The sequence below is a fragment of the Punica granatum genome, chromosome 5, assembly GCF_007655135.1.
Source record: "Punica granatum isolate Tunisia-2019 chromosome 5, ASM765513v2, whole genome shotgun sequence".
Lineage (NCBI taxonomy): Eukaryota > Viridiplantae > Streptophyta > Magnoliopsida > Myrtales > Lythraceae > Punica > Punica granatum.
The window spans coordinates 11,223,298-11,238,686 of NC_045131.1; the positions used below are offsets into that span (position 1 = coordinate 11,223,298).

The 15,389-nt window shown below is 41.9% G+C and overlaps 3 protein-coding genes across 3 annotated transcripts; 2 read left to right on the plus strand and 1 right to left on the minus strand.

Moving 5' to 3' along the window:
* The first annotated feature begins 729 nt into the window (after nucleotides 1–729).
* LOC116208758 (pumilio homolog 24) lies at nucleotides 730–5,931 on the plus strand. The gene is made up of 17 exons (XM_031542309.1): nucleotides 730–1,120; nucleotides 1,235–1,288; nucleotides 1,393–1,454; nucleotides 1,533–1,614; nucleotides 1,712–1,835; nucleotides 1,975–2,058; nucleotides 2,446–2,560; nucleotides 3,130–3,280; nucleotides 3,388–3,501; nucleotides 3,629–3,700; nucleotides 3,847–3,897; nucleotides 3,987–4,037; nucleotides 4,253–4,360; nucleotides 4,453–4,656; nucleotides 4,830–4,904; nucleotides 5,022–5,269; nucleotides 5,457–5,931. The coding sequence occupies exons 1-17, from the start codon at nucleotides 884–886 to the stop codon at nucleotides 5,590–5,592; spliced, it is 1,968 nt and encodes a 655-aa protein (XP_031398169.1). The 5' UTR covers nucleotides 730–883; the 3' UTR covers nucleotides 5,593–5,931.
* A 1,149-nt stretch (nucleotides 5,932–7,080) lies between these two features.
* LOC116208781 lies at nucleotides 7,081–10,391 on the plus strand. Its single transcript, XM_031542340.1, has 7 exons — nucleotides 7,081–7,639; nucleotides 7,820–8,017; nucleotides 8,407–8,679; nucleotides 8,841–8,943; nucleotides 9,084–9,202; nucleotides 9,343–9,519; nucleotides 9,620–10,391. The coding sequence occupies exons 1-7, from the start codon at nucleotides 7,346–7,348 to the stop codon at nucleotides 10,355–10,357; spliced, it is 1,902 nt and encodes a 633-aa protein (XP_031398200.1). The 5' UTR covers nucleotides 7,081–7,345; the 3' UTR covers nucleotides 10,358–10,391.
* A 1,741-nt stretch (nucleotides 10,392–12,132) lies between these two features.
* LOC116206645 (probable protein phosphatase 2C 34) lies at nucleotides 12,133–15,151 on the minus strand. Its single transcript, XM_031539434.1, has 6 exons — nucleotides 14,902–15,151; nucleotides 13,779–14,026; nucleotides 13,332–13,637; nucleotides 12,935–13,052; nucleotides 12,626–12,849; nucleotides 12,133–12,493 (listed from the first exon to the last, which is right to left on the minus strand). The coding sequence occupies exons 2-6, from the start codon at nucleotides 14,019–14,021 to the stop codon at nucleotides 12,269–12,271; spliced, it is 1,116 nt and encodes a 371-aa protein (XP_031395294.1). The 5' UTR covers nucleotides 14,022–14,026; nucleotides 14,902–15,151; the 3' UTR covers nucleotides 12,133–12,268.
* Nucleotides 15,152–15,389: the final 238 nt, after the last annotated feature.

The window sequence follows — 15,389 nt, forward strand, 5'->3', positions numbered from 1 at the left end:
TCTCATAGTAAACTCCCCGGAAAAATTATACATTTAGAGGTGGTTTGTTCGATATAAAGCGAGAACTTTATATTGGAAAGTTCGAGCTTCACATTATACTTTACAGTATTTAGTTGTAAAATTAACAATTATAATCACTTTCTCGAGTTAAAACAAACTGTGGTTGGTAGATACTTGGATTTGAAACACATAGAATTGTTAGATTATGATTATGGGATCTAAATCTCATCCCTGTAAAAATAAGTTAAATATTATATTATTACCTATTTTTCCAACAATCCAATATATTTATCAAATATAACAACACATTTCGACCAACAATCCAAAGAAATTTATTTTAATATTAAATTATCCATTTAATCTTCACTTATCCTGTAATCTAAATATACTCAAACCAAACGCCTCTAGTCCATTACATTTGGGATGCTTTCATATGGTGTAACACACATATCAAGGGGAAACTCTTGTGCTAATTGGAGCGAACTAGGCCTTTTATTTTTGTCGTGCTCATACCGTATCAAGAAGCTTCTCTTTTACACTAGTCTTTCATACTCCGCCTTTGTATTTCTTAGTAGTTCTATTTTTTTCCCCTCTTTTTGTTCTTTTTCTTGTTTTCCTAGTATTCCCATAGGCCCAACTGGCTTGGCCCAACACGGCCCAAAAAGAGATCCGGGTATCTGGGGCTCCGACCCGAACCATGAGTTTCTCCTCCTCTATGGATGACGATTGACGAACACTGCGGCAACTAAAACCCTAAACCCTAACCAGACGGGCTGTCCAATCCCCATTCCTTACGGTTTTTGTCTGACAATTCATTTTGATTTCTCAAGCAGGAGCTACAATAAACCCCCTAGCCATTGGAACGAGTTCGGGGATTTCAGCGATGGCTGCAGAGAACCAGCAACCGAAGAAATTCAAGAAGAGGAAGCATGGTAAGGTTGATGCCAGGAGCCCTACCACCAAGAAGGCTAAGCTGGTTAGCGCAAAGCCGAGCTCAAACAAAGGCGGTAAACCGCCCCAACTGCAACAGAGAAAGCAGCATGATCCGTCAAAGCCCAAGAAACCGGATGCCGGGAAGGAGAAGCCTCTGACAAAGAAAGAGCGCCGCCAACGTGCTAAGGTCAATTGGGTTTTGATTAGTTCTTGAATTTTGGGATGGCATTGCAGCGGATGACACCCTCTGTACTGCTTCTCAAGTATATGGAACTGAATTAGGTGTCTGTGGTTTCGTCAGGAGCTCGCCGAGCTTCGGAAGAAGAAGAGGAAGCGCCATTACACTCTCGAGCAAGTGAGCAGCCCTATTCTCTTCGGTTGTAAAACCATATTGGGAAACGTTAATTAATGCGAGGACTTTCATGATGTTCTTATGTTGGGTGGCCTTGCTTTGTTTAGGAGCTTGCGTCACTTTGGGAGAAAATGAGACAGCACAACATTGCCAAGGAGGATAGATCACGGTCAGTTGTCTTTAGTAAATCGGCAATAGGCTTTGATGGGTCTCTCGTTTCATCTTGACATATTATAGTTATTTTCAGGTTAGTGAGTGAAGCTCTAACAAAGATGAAGGGCAAAATTTCCGAGATTGCTGCTTCCCATGTTTCGTCTCGGGTTCTTCAGGTTCTTGAATTTCCAGCCATTCCACCAGCACTTCGTAATCAAATTTTCTATCCTTTTTTTTTCCCCTTCTGTCGTGGCCTGACTGTTTTTTCTCTAGACTTGTGTGAAGTACTGCTCACAAGCTGAAAGAGATGCAGTGTACGAGGAACTTCAGCCGCATTTTCTCACTCTCGCCTGCAATACTTACGCCGTCCATCTGGTGAACAAAATGCTAGATAATGGTGAGCCTAGCTTAAATATTTGTTTGCAATCTTTTACGGATGAGATCATGTTAGAAAAGAAAAAATTATTGCCTTGTTCTTTCTCCCGGCTTTACGGCCCTGTTTTCTAATTCTAGTTATTCTTTGTACACTGTTGCAGCATCTAAAAAGCAGCTGGCGGGTTTTATTTCCTCACTCCATGGACATGTTGCATCTCTCCTCCGTCACATGGTTGGGTCTGTCGGTATGTGATGATGATTTTGCTTCTTTATAAGATTAAGGACCTATTTCTCTGGAGAACTCAGCTGAGGCTCTGAAGAAGGGCTAGTAGCTCGCTCTTGCTGCCTCTGCTTGCATGTCAGGGGTCTTTTTAGTGCCTAGTGATAAATACAACTCAAGTCCCACTAATTTATGATGCTATGTTGAGGCTAGCTACCCAGGAGCAACCTAGGTCAGTGACTCTGAGAAAAAACAATGGAAACATGCGATAACGGTTAATTGCTTGAATATATCTCATGTAATTGGTCGATTCTCCTCCAAGGTGGGAAAACTCTTTCATAGTAACTGGGGGATACTATTCTTTACCAAGTATGCCCAATGAAGCAGTTATAATGCATGAATTGTTTGGCAGTTGTTGAGCATGCATACCAATTGGGAAATGCAAGCCAAAAACAAGAGCTTCTGATGGAATTATATTCTACCGAGCTACAACTGTTTAAGGATCTGGTCACAACGAAGTACAGCGGGTAAGTGCTTCTTGTTGATAACATTATTTAAGTTGACAGAATATTAATGCAAGTCTAGACTTTTTCTCTTGAAACCTAATTGTGATTTGAATTATTATAGCAGAAAGTTGGAGAACCTTTTTCTGCTTTTATTTCTTTCATGCTTTCTCTGTCATTAATGCTAAGATCTACAACATCAGACATTTGGTGCTATTTTGTAATGACGTCAGACCTTATTTGCCATATTTTTTAGGGTTGTAAAACCGTTTATTCGGTTTCTGAATTTGGTCAGACAGTTGACGACCTTTTAGGCATTCATAAGTTATGTGCCTGGAGGCTATCATCAGGGTTGTGGCATTCCAAAGATTTAATGTGTTAGAAGTGGTGGTTGGGTTTTTATCTCCATCTGTATTCTAAGACCCACATATGGAATTATAATATTCGGCTTACTGGTGCTCCTCCGCAGCTTGCTGCGTTAAATAGCCCATTCTTTTTTTTTCTTTTTGGTTGGTCGGTTGTGGGTGGGGGAACGTCAATGCACATTCTTTATTCTGCTGCTGTTCCGTGCTTATACCTTATGCATCTACCAGATTGGAAGAGGTGATTTCAAAACTTGGTCTTCAGAAAGCTTCTGTAGCAAGGCACATGAGTAGCGTGATACAACCAATACTAGAGAAAGGAATTGTTGATCACTCAATTATCCACAGGGTTCTGCTAGAGTACTTGGGCATAACTGATAAGGTAATTTAGTTAGAAGGTCATGTAAATTATTTCTGGAGAGTAATCTTGTGTGCTGCTTGGCTGCAATATTGACGGGTTGCTTTTCTTACTTTTTGTCGTCTTTTCAGTCCTCAGCAGCAGACGTGCTGCAGCAGTTATCAGGTGCTCTCCTTGTTAGAATGATCCACACTGGAGAGGGATCTCGAATTGGAATTCTGTGCGTAAAGCATGGAAGTGCAAAGGTTTGTTCATTTTGCTGGCCTGATTTCATTCAACTTAATTTTGAAATCATAGTTTTATTACTTTCAGTGGTTCACTTCGTGGAACCTTAACTGTTGTTGATATATTGTCTCTCATGACTGTCTGTAGGAAAGAAAGAAAATACTTAAGGGAATGAAAGGTCATGTCAGCAAGATTGCTCATGATCAATGCGGGACATTGGTTGGTTCAGTTTCCAGTTTTTGCTCATTCCTCAAGTAGCAGTTTTCACATTTTCAAGATCATATACTTGTATGCTTGTCTAGATCTTTGCTGAATAGAGCTACCTTACATTTGCAATAAAACTTGTGTTTGATGCCTTGTCTTAGGTGCTCGTTAGCCTTTTTTCAGTGGTTGATGATACGAAACTTGTTACGAAGGTTACTTCTAATAACTTTCTTCTGTGGATGCTCTCTCTGCTTTCACTATGTTGCACTGACGTTCATTAATTTTTTTTCTTGGGTGATAGATAGTCATTCGTGAGCTTCAAGCAATTCTAAAAGAGGCAGTTCTTGATAAGGTTTATATACTCATTCTTTCTTCTCATCCTGCTGATGGTACTTTCATATCCTCTATATTACTTAATATCTCCTTTCAACTTCGAATATTTTCGGACGGTGTTGAAGTAGACCTTAGGCGGATCACCTGAGCTTTAGTAGCTTCGTCCATTGTTTTGATACATCGTATCAATTTGGTGCTTTATTGCTAATTATGGATGATCTGCTTGATTTCCAGAATGCAAGGCGCCCATTATTACAGCTCCTGCACCCCAATTGTTCGCGATATTTCAGTCCCAACGATCTTTCCTCTCTCAATTTAGCTGTTGCTTCGCTAAGTTCCAAGGTAAAATCAAGTCCGGACTTTCTGTTCGAATTATTACGATGAGCTACACAAGCAAAGCATCCATAGTTGCTTCAACTTTTTCTCTATATCAGGATGGTTCAGACGCCCATGGTGAAACAAAATCAGCGCATGTCACTGACACTGGTAAGGCCAGAAATAATGATGATGCTGAAATGATTGAGGACGAAGCTGGTGAGGATGAAAATCATGAGGAGGCTTCTCGCGCTGCAGAGGGTGGAAAAAAGGATCCTTCTTTAAGAAGGCAAGAGTTGTTGATCAATAGTGGCCTTGCAGAGGTATCTAGTTAGAATTTGCGTTTTAATCTAAATGATTAATCAGAAAAGCTTACTTTGAAAAAAGAAATTAGATTAGTTCATCAGTCCAAAGGATTTGAAGTTCTGATTGTAGTGATGGGGCACTTTGAATGAACAACATAGACAAGTCAATGAGTGGTAATACTTCTTTTCAGAGTCTCATCAATGTGTGTATTGAGAATGCGGAGGAGCTCCTTACGTCGAACTTTGGCAAGGAAGTCCTCTACGAGGTAACAACTATAATCTAATTACTGAATTGCAGTTGTCAACCAGTATATTCTAATTATAACTTGACTGCCTATTTAAAGAGTTAAATCATCGCGGACTTGTTTCTTAAACATGTGCAGGTTGCTACTGGTGGGGCTGGTGGCATTCTCCTCCCGACCTTAGGTGACAAGTTGAGCTCCCTGCACGAAGCTATAGCGGCTCTTGCAGCTAATCCTAAGTCCGAAGACGCAGAAGAGGAGCACGTCCTCGAAAATTTCCATTCCAGTCGAACAATCAGAAAGCTTGTCCTAGACTGCCCAGCTTTTGCCAGCACGCTGTGGGAGAAAGCTCTGAAAGGGAATTGCGGAACTTGGGCTCAAGGTCACAGGTAACTTCCCAGGGTCCATTTTTCTAGGAAATTAAAAGAGACTAATCACCGAAAGGAGGAAGCAGTTCTGTAATCAACGGCATTTACGTGGTCAAGTTGACACCGTTTTTTCAATATTTATAACCGAAGAGGTTTTCTCCTCTGCCACTTATACACCCTTGATCTCTTATTGATGTTCTCATTGCAGCTCTAAGGTGGTTTCTGCGTTCTTGGAGTCCTCCGATACTAAAGTTCGTAAACTCGCCAAGAAAGAGCTGCAGCCATTGGTTGATGGCGGGATGCTGAAGATCCCCGAAACGAAGCAGCCAAAGAACGATAATTGAGTCGCAGAAACCGGGAATCTCTCGCTGCATGCTAGCTCTTGAGCTCATGTTCAGATAACACAAGCAGAAGAGGTTACGTAAGATCATACACCGATGAATGTGCGCGGACTGGTCTTGGAAGTCCTCAAAGCAGTTACAGCCTGTTCGATAGGCGAAAATTTTGTATGTTAGCATATGTTTTATCATCTAAGCTGGCATGACTCTTCCTATTTCGCTCTCAAAGGGTGTTCGAACCACGGGTTGTGTTTGATTTTCTAAGTTCGAGACACTCCGATGCCCAGACTCCGGAGGATGACTTACTTCAAGTTCAACTCATGGTCTCGCATAATTTTTTGAACATTTTGATAGTATTTTGTGCCAAGAAGTCGAGGAGGCGCGAGGTCGCTTTCACAAAAGCGTAAATACCTAATAAGCGGGACCCACGGCCAGAAGGTTGGATCCAGCCATTTCGCAGTCCCCGAACGCGGCGGGACCTACGGAGACGACCTCGCCACCACAAACGTGGGCCCCACTAACTTACCCTGTCCTTATCCCACAAGCTATGTAATACTTGGCTCTGATGTTTCTACACGAATGCAAAGCACTTAATCGAGGTGATCGTAAGTTGCTACCCACAAAACCTGATTACAAGTCAAATAAAAACAAAAAGACCCATTTTTACACAAATAAAAAATATTTAATATTAATTAATATGAATTGGTTTACGGTTCAATAGTTGATCTTTTTAAACAAAATATCGATTCAAATTTGGTGGATAAAGAAAATATATAACTAGTGGAGTTTTAACCTATTAATGGATAGATTTAGCTTAAACTAGCTTAATCGGGCCTATTAAACTCTCAAATATTGGGATAAGCAGCGAAAAACAAACTTAGTATCACTGCTAACGATTTGCAATCAATAAATATCAATAATATAGGATTCTAAGTTCTCACTAAGATTTTGGTTTAGTGTAATTACTCAATTTAGCATAATGTCTCTGCGCATTATTACCTTTTTTAATTATGTTTTACGTTAAATGCTCATGCTAATGCTTATTACAAAACATTTTTACTGAAGCGGCGTATTTTAAATTAAGTGCTTAAAAATTAAGCGCGTAATTAATTAAGAAAAGAAGAGTATAAGAAGATGAGTAAGGTTCAAAAAATGTGCTTTGAAGAGTTAAATGCACCAATAAGTAAAAAAAAGACTTATTTCATCAAAGTTAAATTTTTTTACTCAACTTATTAAGTACTTTTTGACTTAATAATTAATTAATTTAGACATTTACCTCTCATTTTTTTCCTCACTCTCAAGTTCATTTTTTCATATAACTAATTTGTAATTAACTTTTGAACACTTATTTCATTAAGTTAAATCAAACATGCCTATGTAACCAATTAACACCTAGCCGTATAAAATGACGATAATGCCCTTCACCGTCTTATCCACATTGCGGCTGACACACCTTTACGTCCTATATCTGTTTCAGTAATTTCAAGTACGTTGCCAGTTGCAGTAACCTTTCGCTAACCCCTCCTCCGTTGTTCCTTCTATCTTTTCCTTCCTTCTCCGGCATTGATAACGATGCCTTCCCTCTTCCTTTCCCTCTTCAGCATCGAATCTCACCTCTTCCATTAAAGCCGGTTATACCCTTTTAGCTGTTTCAGCTTCTGCCGCTTTTTCTCTGCCGGAGTCCGTCTTTAATAGCCTCGGAGGAGCTGCCCCTTTGATGTTGTGAGGCTGCTGAGCTCGAGCGCCGGCGGCGATTCCGATGGCGGCCGGGACCATGGCGACCGCCGCGGGAGTGGCCGTGCTGCTTTACTTCGTCGTGAGGAGGACACTGGCGTCGCCCGATGAGGAGACCGGTGATCGCGGCGGGGACCTGTCGAAATCGAGCAGATCCGTGAAGAGGAGGCTGTCCCGGCGCCCTGCGCAGGCCCCGGCGACGCTCTATGAGACGATCGCGACGCTGTCGGAGACGCTGAGGTTCACATACTCGGAGACCCTGGGGAAGTGGCCGATTGGGGACCTGGCATTTGGGATTAATTACCTGATGCGGAGGCAGGTAAGCGGAAATTCAGTGGCTTTTCACTGTCCCAGTTGATTGATTTGGATTTCGATGCGAGCTTTGGAAGCAATGCAATCAATGGGGCTATGAAGATTAGTTCTTTTGCTGTAGTTCATTGTCGAAATGAAGGAGCTTGAGTAGACAGACAACTGTTGTCGACAACTTTTTTCCGTGCAGGGTGACATTCAAGTTGCGAGTGTCTATGCTGGGAGTAACTGTGTGCAACTAAAAGGCCCTGAGATTCTTGCTGAGGTGAACAGTCTCCTGAGGTTGCTGACCCTTGGTATGCTGTTCTCGAAAAAGCCATTTCCGGTGTTCCTCGAGTCTTCTGGGTACTCCGAAGAAGACGTCCTCCTTCAGAAGCCTAAGGCTGGGGTAAGTTGTAGTTAAACGGGCAAAGGCCCTGAAGCACAGTTACCTTAATGCTAATTTATTACCTCCTTTGAGGGTGGCTGAATCCATTCTCATTTGGAACTATTGTTTGTCAAAAAATTGATTTTATCTCTCTTGGAACCGAGTTGATCTTGCTGTGCTCTGATACACTCTATATTATAATACAATGTTGCACCTAGTGCGTTCTGTTTACCTCCACTCTGTTTAGTGTGAGAGTGAAAGGAGAAGGGTGGTGATTTGTATTAAACAGAACTCCTCGAAGCCTTTGTTTATGCTTATTCTGTTGTTCGTACGGCATCTTAAAACGTATACTGCTGGATTTCTTCCAGCAAGGGTATCTAAAGCTCCCTTTGAATTGCCGATGTTTGCAGCTTCTTAAGCCAGCTTTCACCATCATACGCGACAAGAACTTGAAGTGTTTCCTTTTGTTGATTCGGGGCACACACAGCATCAAAGATACTCTAACTGCAGCCACTGGTGCTGTGGTCCCCTTTCACCATTCGGTTTTACATGATGGTGGGATAAGCAATCTAGTATTAGGATATGCACACTGCGGGATGGTCGCTGCTGCTCGTTGGATTGCAAAACTTAGCACTCCTTTCCTGATTAGCGCTCTTGCTGAATGCCCAGACTACAAAATTAAGGTAAATTTTGTTATCCTCCCTTAAGCATACTCTTTGATGAATGCTAACTGGGAAGGACAGAGGGTCTCCTTCAATTTGAGATTTTCTATTTTTTTCTCTTGTTTCTCTGAGCTAGTTATTCAATTGAGACTGTAAGTTCAATGCCTTATTGTCATGTCCAGGTAGTCGGGCATTCACTTGGTGGTGGTACAGCTGCTTTGCTAACGTATATCCTCAGAGAACAGAAGGAGTTTTCCTCGAGCATTTGTGTCACTTTTGCCCCTGGTATGAGCATCTATTGTGGAGTATCTTTCTCGGCATTGCTATGAAAATGTTACCTTATGAACAAGGTCTGAAGCTGAGAATGAAGAAAAACAATATATGATGTATTCAGAGTAATGCTTACTGCTCCTTTTCACCTGCAGCCGCATGCATGACGTGGGATTTGGCAGAGTCAGGGAAGCACTTCGTAACTACTATAATTAATGGCTCTGATCTGGTCCCCACGTTTTCAGCTTCTTCTGTTGATGACCTCCGTTCCCAGGTACTGAAACTCTTTTTAGCTTTTTCCTTTGAGGAACTGACATTGCTATTCTCTCATCCACTCTTTCTTTCTTTTCAGAGCCTGCCTAATTTCTTTAGTTTCTGCTCCTGTAATGTAACAATGGTTGGGTTTTATATTAGGTGACAGCTTCATCGTGGCTGAATGATTTGCGAAACCAAGTGGAGAGTACGAGGGTCTTAAATGTAGTTTATCGCTCTGCAACTGCTTTAGGATCTCATCTGCCCTCCATAGCCAGCGCTAAAGCCCGGGTTGCTAGTGCTGGTGCTCTTCTGCGGCCAGTATCCACCCGCACTCAGGTTAGCATCAGTGTTAAAGGAGTCAGTGGAGATAGTACAGAATATTGTGAAAGCTTACTCTGATGAAACTGACTAGATTATGCTTGGTGTATTCATATAGGGTGTGATGAAGCGTGCACAGAACGTTGCACAAGCTGTAGTTCGGACCCGATCATCACTATCATCATGGTCATGCATGGGTGAGCGCCGCCGCATTGTGGGCATGCTGTCAAGCTCGAAAGTGGAGGATTTGTCGGAAGATTCTCTTCTAATCGAAACCACCTCTGAGACTCTCACAACCGAAGAGGTTGCTCCTGAGTCGGCACATAACAAGACCGACTATAACTCCGCTGGTGTCTCTGAGCTTGACAGCACAGATGAAGAGGAGGAGGAGCTTTCTCGAGTAGATCAAGTCCACACGGCAGGAGCAGGCGGCATAACAGAAGGTGAGCTTTGGTTTGAGTTGGAAAAGGAGCTCCATAGGCAGGAGATTGAACCCGACATTGAAGCCAAGGAAGAAGAAGCGGCTGCTGCCAAGGAGATCACCGAAGAGGAAAATGCAGTCGAGAACCAGGACCAGGCTGCTTCTTTGGATGAGGTGGAAAGCCATCGGTTCTATCCTCCTGGGAGAATCATGCATATGGTCTCGCTGTCCAGTTCATCCGGCGACACCGAGGTAGACCCTGACGGGCCATCTGAGGAACGGGTCGGGATTTATGAGACGCCGAGAGAACTGTACAGTAGGATTCGGCTCTCAAAGACCATGATAAATGATCATTATATGCCAATGTATAAAAAGATGATGGAGACGTTGATAAGAGAACTGGAAAATGATGTAGCCTGTAGTTGTGAGGTATGAAATGAAAAACATTTGTTGCACCTATTTCAACCTACATTAGACTTAATGTTTTCGAACCCGCACGAGTATGTCAGATAGTCTCAATGTTTTCTAACCCGGTTCAGCTGTCAAATGACACACCTCAATGTTTTCAAACCCGGCCTGGGTGTCAACAGATCGCGGTTCAACTGGTTCTTCATCAAGTGGATTGTCCATCTTTAACTATGAATAAATTATAAAAGATTCTAAGCTAAATTGAAATGGATATTTATAATAGTGAAAAAGATGAAAATTAACATTAGTGCTCTTTCTTGACTTTCATTTTTAAAAATATTATTTTTAAAAGATAATTTTAGAATGCAAATCATTAGGAGGACATGTATAAAATAGTATTCTATAAAAAAATATTATATTAGATATAACATGGTTTATATTCAATTATATTAAATCATAAAACTTAAAAAGAAAACTACGATATATCCTACTTCGCAAAACTAATATTTCCCAAACCTATTTCGTTTCAACTTTTCAGCAAACTATTTGCAAGTCAATAAGGATCTTCTTCTTCTTTTTTTGGCACTTACATGCGTATGTATGACTTCATTATAAATTTTCTTTCATCTTTTAGATGTCAGTTCTAACATGATATAATGCTACACTAATATATTTGGTACTTTAGTACAAATACAAAACTATACAAAATACGATTTAACACTTGAACTTAAAATAAAAATTAAAAAACAAGACATTTGTATAACCTCGAGCGAATGACAAATGCTAAAAGTATTGAACCCTTGATTTGAGAATGACTTCGTAGCTCATCATATTAGACATCATATTAGGCAGACTTTTAAAAATCGCAAAACGAAGAATCAAATGGGCTTCTTTTTCCTTGGGCTTTGGGCTTTAAGGATGGTGATAGCCCACCTAGTAGGTAGGCTTCCAAAAATTGGCGGGCGGGCCCACCGCAAAGTAAGGCGATGTAGTGGCCCACTCGCCGCAAAAGGTGTGTTCGTTTGCTCGTAGGTGTCGGCACGGCCCGTCGTCTCTATTCGATCATTGGCAGGCCGCCTCTCACCCCTGACAGGACGAGTTAAGAACGACCTCTGCCCCGGTCCGTTCACTTTATAAGCTCCAGGCAGAGCAGGGGATCCCTCGTTGACCGATGTGGGACGAAAACAGAGATACTTCGTCCCAACCAATAACCATATCCCAACTCCCCCTCTCTGCTCTCTCTTCTCCTCCTCCATAAATGTCTGCTTCTTTATGATCTCGTCTGTCTCGTGTTGCTGATGTTAAGGCCGGTGATAAGGCCCGGGTCGCTGATGCCGGTGCCAGTGATGCCGGGTCGTTATTGTGCTATGTTTGTTTACATCATCGGACTAAAGTTATCCTAATCACGTGTTTGGATTTTTTTTTCCTATACCAGGTGTCCCAACGCCAGCAATCACCGTCGTAGTTGAGGTCTGGGGAGCTCTGGGGCTACCGCCTAGCTCGTCCTGTTGATCAATGACCCCTGCTAGCAGGTGGATGGCATTCTTCGTAAGTTCAAAGAAAAACCTGTTCCAATGCCACCTTCTGAGCCCGATTATTTCGTTAATGAATGATCATGTCTGATCCAATTTCTTGAAGTCTATCCACCCATAAATTCGGGCTACCTTGGCTACGGTCCACTGATATTACTAGCAATTTCTTTTATTTGGATTATTACTTCGGGATGAAGTCCTGCCACGCACTTGGAGCAGTTGCTGTTCCATTGTTGACTTCCATGTCTTTTTAACTTGTTGAAATAGATATCGAGAGTGAACATGAATCTTTTCTTTTTGTTAAACCTATTGTTTTTTCCGACACGCATACATGACCCCGAACACGAAGGCTTATACTATATACAGAGGAAGGAAAAGCCAAAAACCAGCAAGCAATCTATCCGTCCTATGGACTAAGTTCTTTAGTGACCTTCAAGCTATAGTTCGCTGCTTGAGTCCATGCAGCATCGAAGAACAGGCAGATAGCTGAGATATCATCCACCGCAAAGCCCCGTCGTTTGCGCTTCCACTCCTGAGCGGCGCATTCCACGAGCCTCTTCGCGGATTTCTCCCTATCTGGGGCCGAGCTGACAATCCTGACAGCTTCTTTGTTCGATATTACATCCCACACCTGAAAGAGAGGAAAGCAACTTAGCCTTTTGTATGGAATGGTGCGGAATTTATCAGAAGAACCACAATAAGCTGATCTGGTTAGCTATTTTTTGTTGCTTAACGAATTAACGGCAAAGAGATCGAAGGATACCCCATCTGTTGCCAAGATAACAAACTGGTCTTGGCTGCTTATCTTCCTATGGGTCACGTCAGGCACGGAAATTAGGCCATACTCTTTCACGCAATAGTCGCCGAAGGCTCTCGATATCGCAAATCCCGGCGTCTCACCATTTGGGTTCCACACCCGATACACGCCGGGTTCGTCATGTGAACTGGATACCTTTCCTCTTGATTGCGTTATTCGCTCTGCTTCCTCTACATTATACAAATATAGGATCAATAGACACTCGAAATGCATCATATTCAGAAATGGCGATGGACACCGAAAGATCGAGCTTACGGGGTAAATCAGGCTTAAAATCAACAGTCAGTTGAATTGGTAGTAGCGAGCTGTGATCCGAAGTAGTAGCCAAGACAGCCCGACAATCACCAATGTTTGCAATGATAAGATGATCACCCTGATTTAGTAAGCAGAAAGAAATAGAGCTCGATCAGCAAAAATAAGCCTCTGGAAAACTCTGAGGCACCAGTCAGGTTTCCATCTTTTTCTTTCTCGATAAAAAACGAAAGAATACGTGCAACAAGTTCATTCAACAGCAATAAACCGGATAGACTAGATTATGAGATATGATATGTGGGATATGTATTCAGATATTGAATCTTCATTTTCTTCGTTACTCAAGCATGGGAAATTCGAAAATGAAAAACAAGGAACAGGACATTGAAATGGGAAGGACCTGCTTTACGATAGTCAAAGCAGTTGTTCCACTATGATACGAGTCGATTCTGCGATTATGCTTCAGCTCCAGGTCCATTGCAGCATATGTTTTCAAGTAAGACTGCTTCCAGATCTCGAACCAACTAAGGCTTTCGAAATCCGCCTCAGGATCCTCACTGGGGGATCTTAGAGCTATAGTTTCTTGCCAATTGCATAGCAAAGCAGAAGGCAGTAATTGCCGGACCTGTTTCGCTACAACATGGCCCCAAGGACCATGACCATCGAAAATCCCGCAAAACATCATGTCCTCTTGAAATCCATAATCCTACCAACAGAACGTGCAACCATAAATCAGAACAGCAGAAATAACAAAGCTTTCAGATTAGAGGATTGTCATCGAATGCAGGTATTCAAGCAATATTGGTGATATTGGTAATGAAACTACCAAATTAATCTGACATATTACCTCCCACACGACAAAGCTGTCTTGGTTGATTCCTTTGTTGCCTCTTTTGGAGCAAACGGAGGTGAATTTGCTGGACTTGTTATTCCTGATGGTTCCTGTAGAGCTCAGCACTAACTCGTTCCTCCTCGCTTCCTTTGCCAAGGCTATCGCTGCCTCTCTCCCCACATCGTTTCCGTAACTTCTGGATCTCTTGATCGACACAGTTCTAGCCAGTCCTTCGAGTAGATATGGGAAGAAAGTCATTGTTTCTGCATCCAAATCAATCCCAAAGGTAAACTATTAAACCAATAATCTGAAACAGATATCTTTCCTGGCAAGACCATGGAAAAAAGGAAATCTGTTACTTTTTATCATTGTGTCCTGGATGGAATGGAAACCAGTACGTCTAGTACTTAGGGTGAACATCTAATATTTTGTAAAAGATCTAAACGAACCAGGAATAAATATCTAAAAGAAGTCGGCAATTAAAGACCAGGATGAACAGTAAAGATCGTGACGTAAACACGCAGGATTGACAATATTCCCGGGCTTCGGTTTTCAAAACTTCCATGCTGAAAAAGCATCAGAACCCATTGGAACTGCTGAACTTTAAACATGACCCTTAACTTGTTTGCTTGCTGAGAAAACATTGGCAAAGTGCGCAGAAAATTGATTCCGAGGACTCTCCCCAAGCAGCTATTTTCAAATTAAGCCGAAACAAATTGCCCCACAAACTATATGATACCAAACTTCTTATCTGATTTTGTCTCGTATATCAGCACATATAAGCACCCTAACAATTTATTTTTTCTTCACAAAAGACAATTTTCTATGATGAAACAAAACTATCATCTGAGGAAATTATTCGACAAACTCCCTACAGAAACTTTCTAGCCTGGATCTTTCAAGATCCGGGTTATCTGTTTGTCGTTCCTAAAATAAGAGTACCCTTTTCCGGGTTGGTCTACGTTGCTTGATGAGATCGACAAAAGTTCCAAAATCTGAAAATGTTTGTGTACCATATGTTTTAGTCTTTTAAATATTTTATATAAGAATACAAGCTCAAAGCTTTCCAACAGATCTCCAATCGACCAAAAAACCGATTTACAAAGAGAGCAGAGAGTAGAGGAAGATTTGAGGAGACCTTTTGTTTTGCCTCTGATCAGCAGCTGATGATCTATACGATTGTGAGACAGAACAACACTTGTTAGGGAAGGCCCGAGACCAGGCACTTTCCCCGGAAAACCTTCGGCGATGGCCGGAATCCGTCAGTTCCGTCCGGGAAACTGCAGCTGAAGCTTGGAGAGAGCAGATCTTCTTCTTTAGATTGCCCAGAATCCATTTCCTATGAACCTCTCAGCCTTCACTGGAAGGTTTAAGGGCGCGTACGTAATGTATGGCTTTGCAGCTACTATAAAACTGTTCCTGTGAAGTTACCAAAGTGCCCTTCTATAGGGGGGCAGACGAACATTGGCTCTCGGGGGCAGTTTGGGTAATCAAAATTGTCTGAAAGGTACATCTTTTCTTTTCCTTGGTAAGTCACCGTCCCATTGCCCGCCATTTCAATAGTGCTCTCAACAACATTTATCAAGTCATTAGATATTTGAATAATTATCAAGCGGCAAATACGGT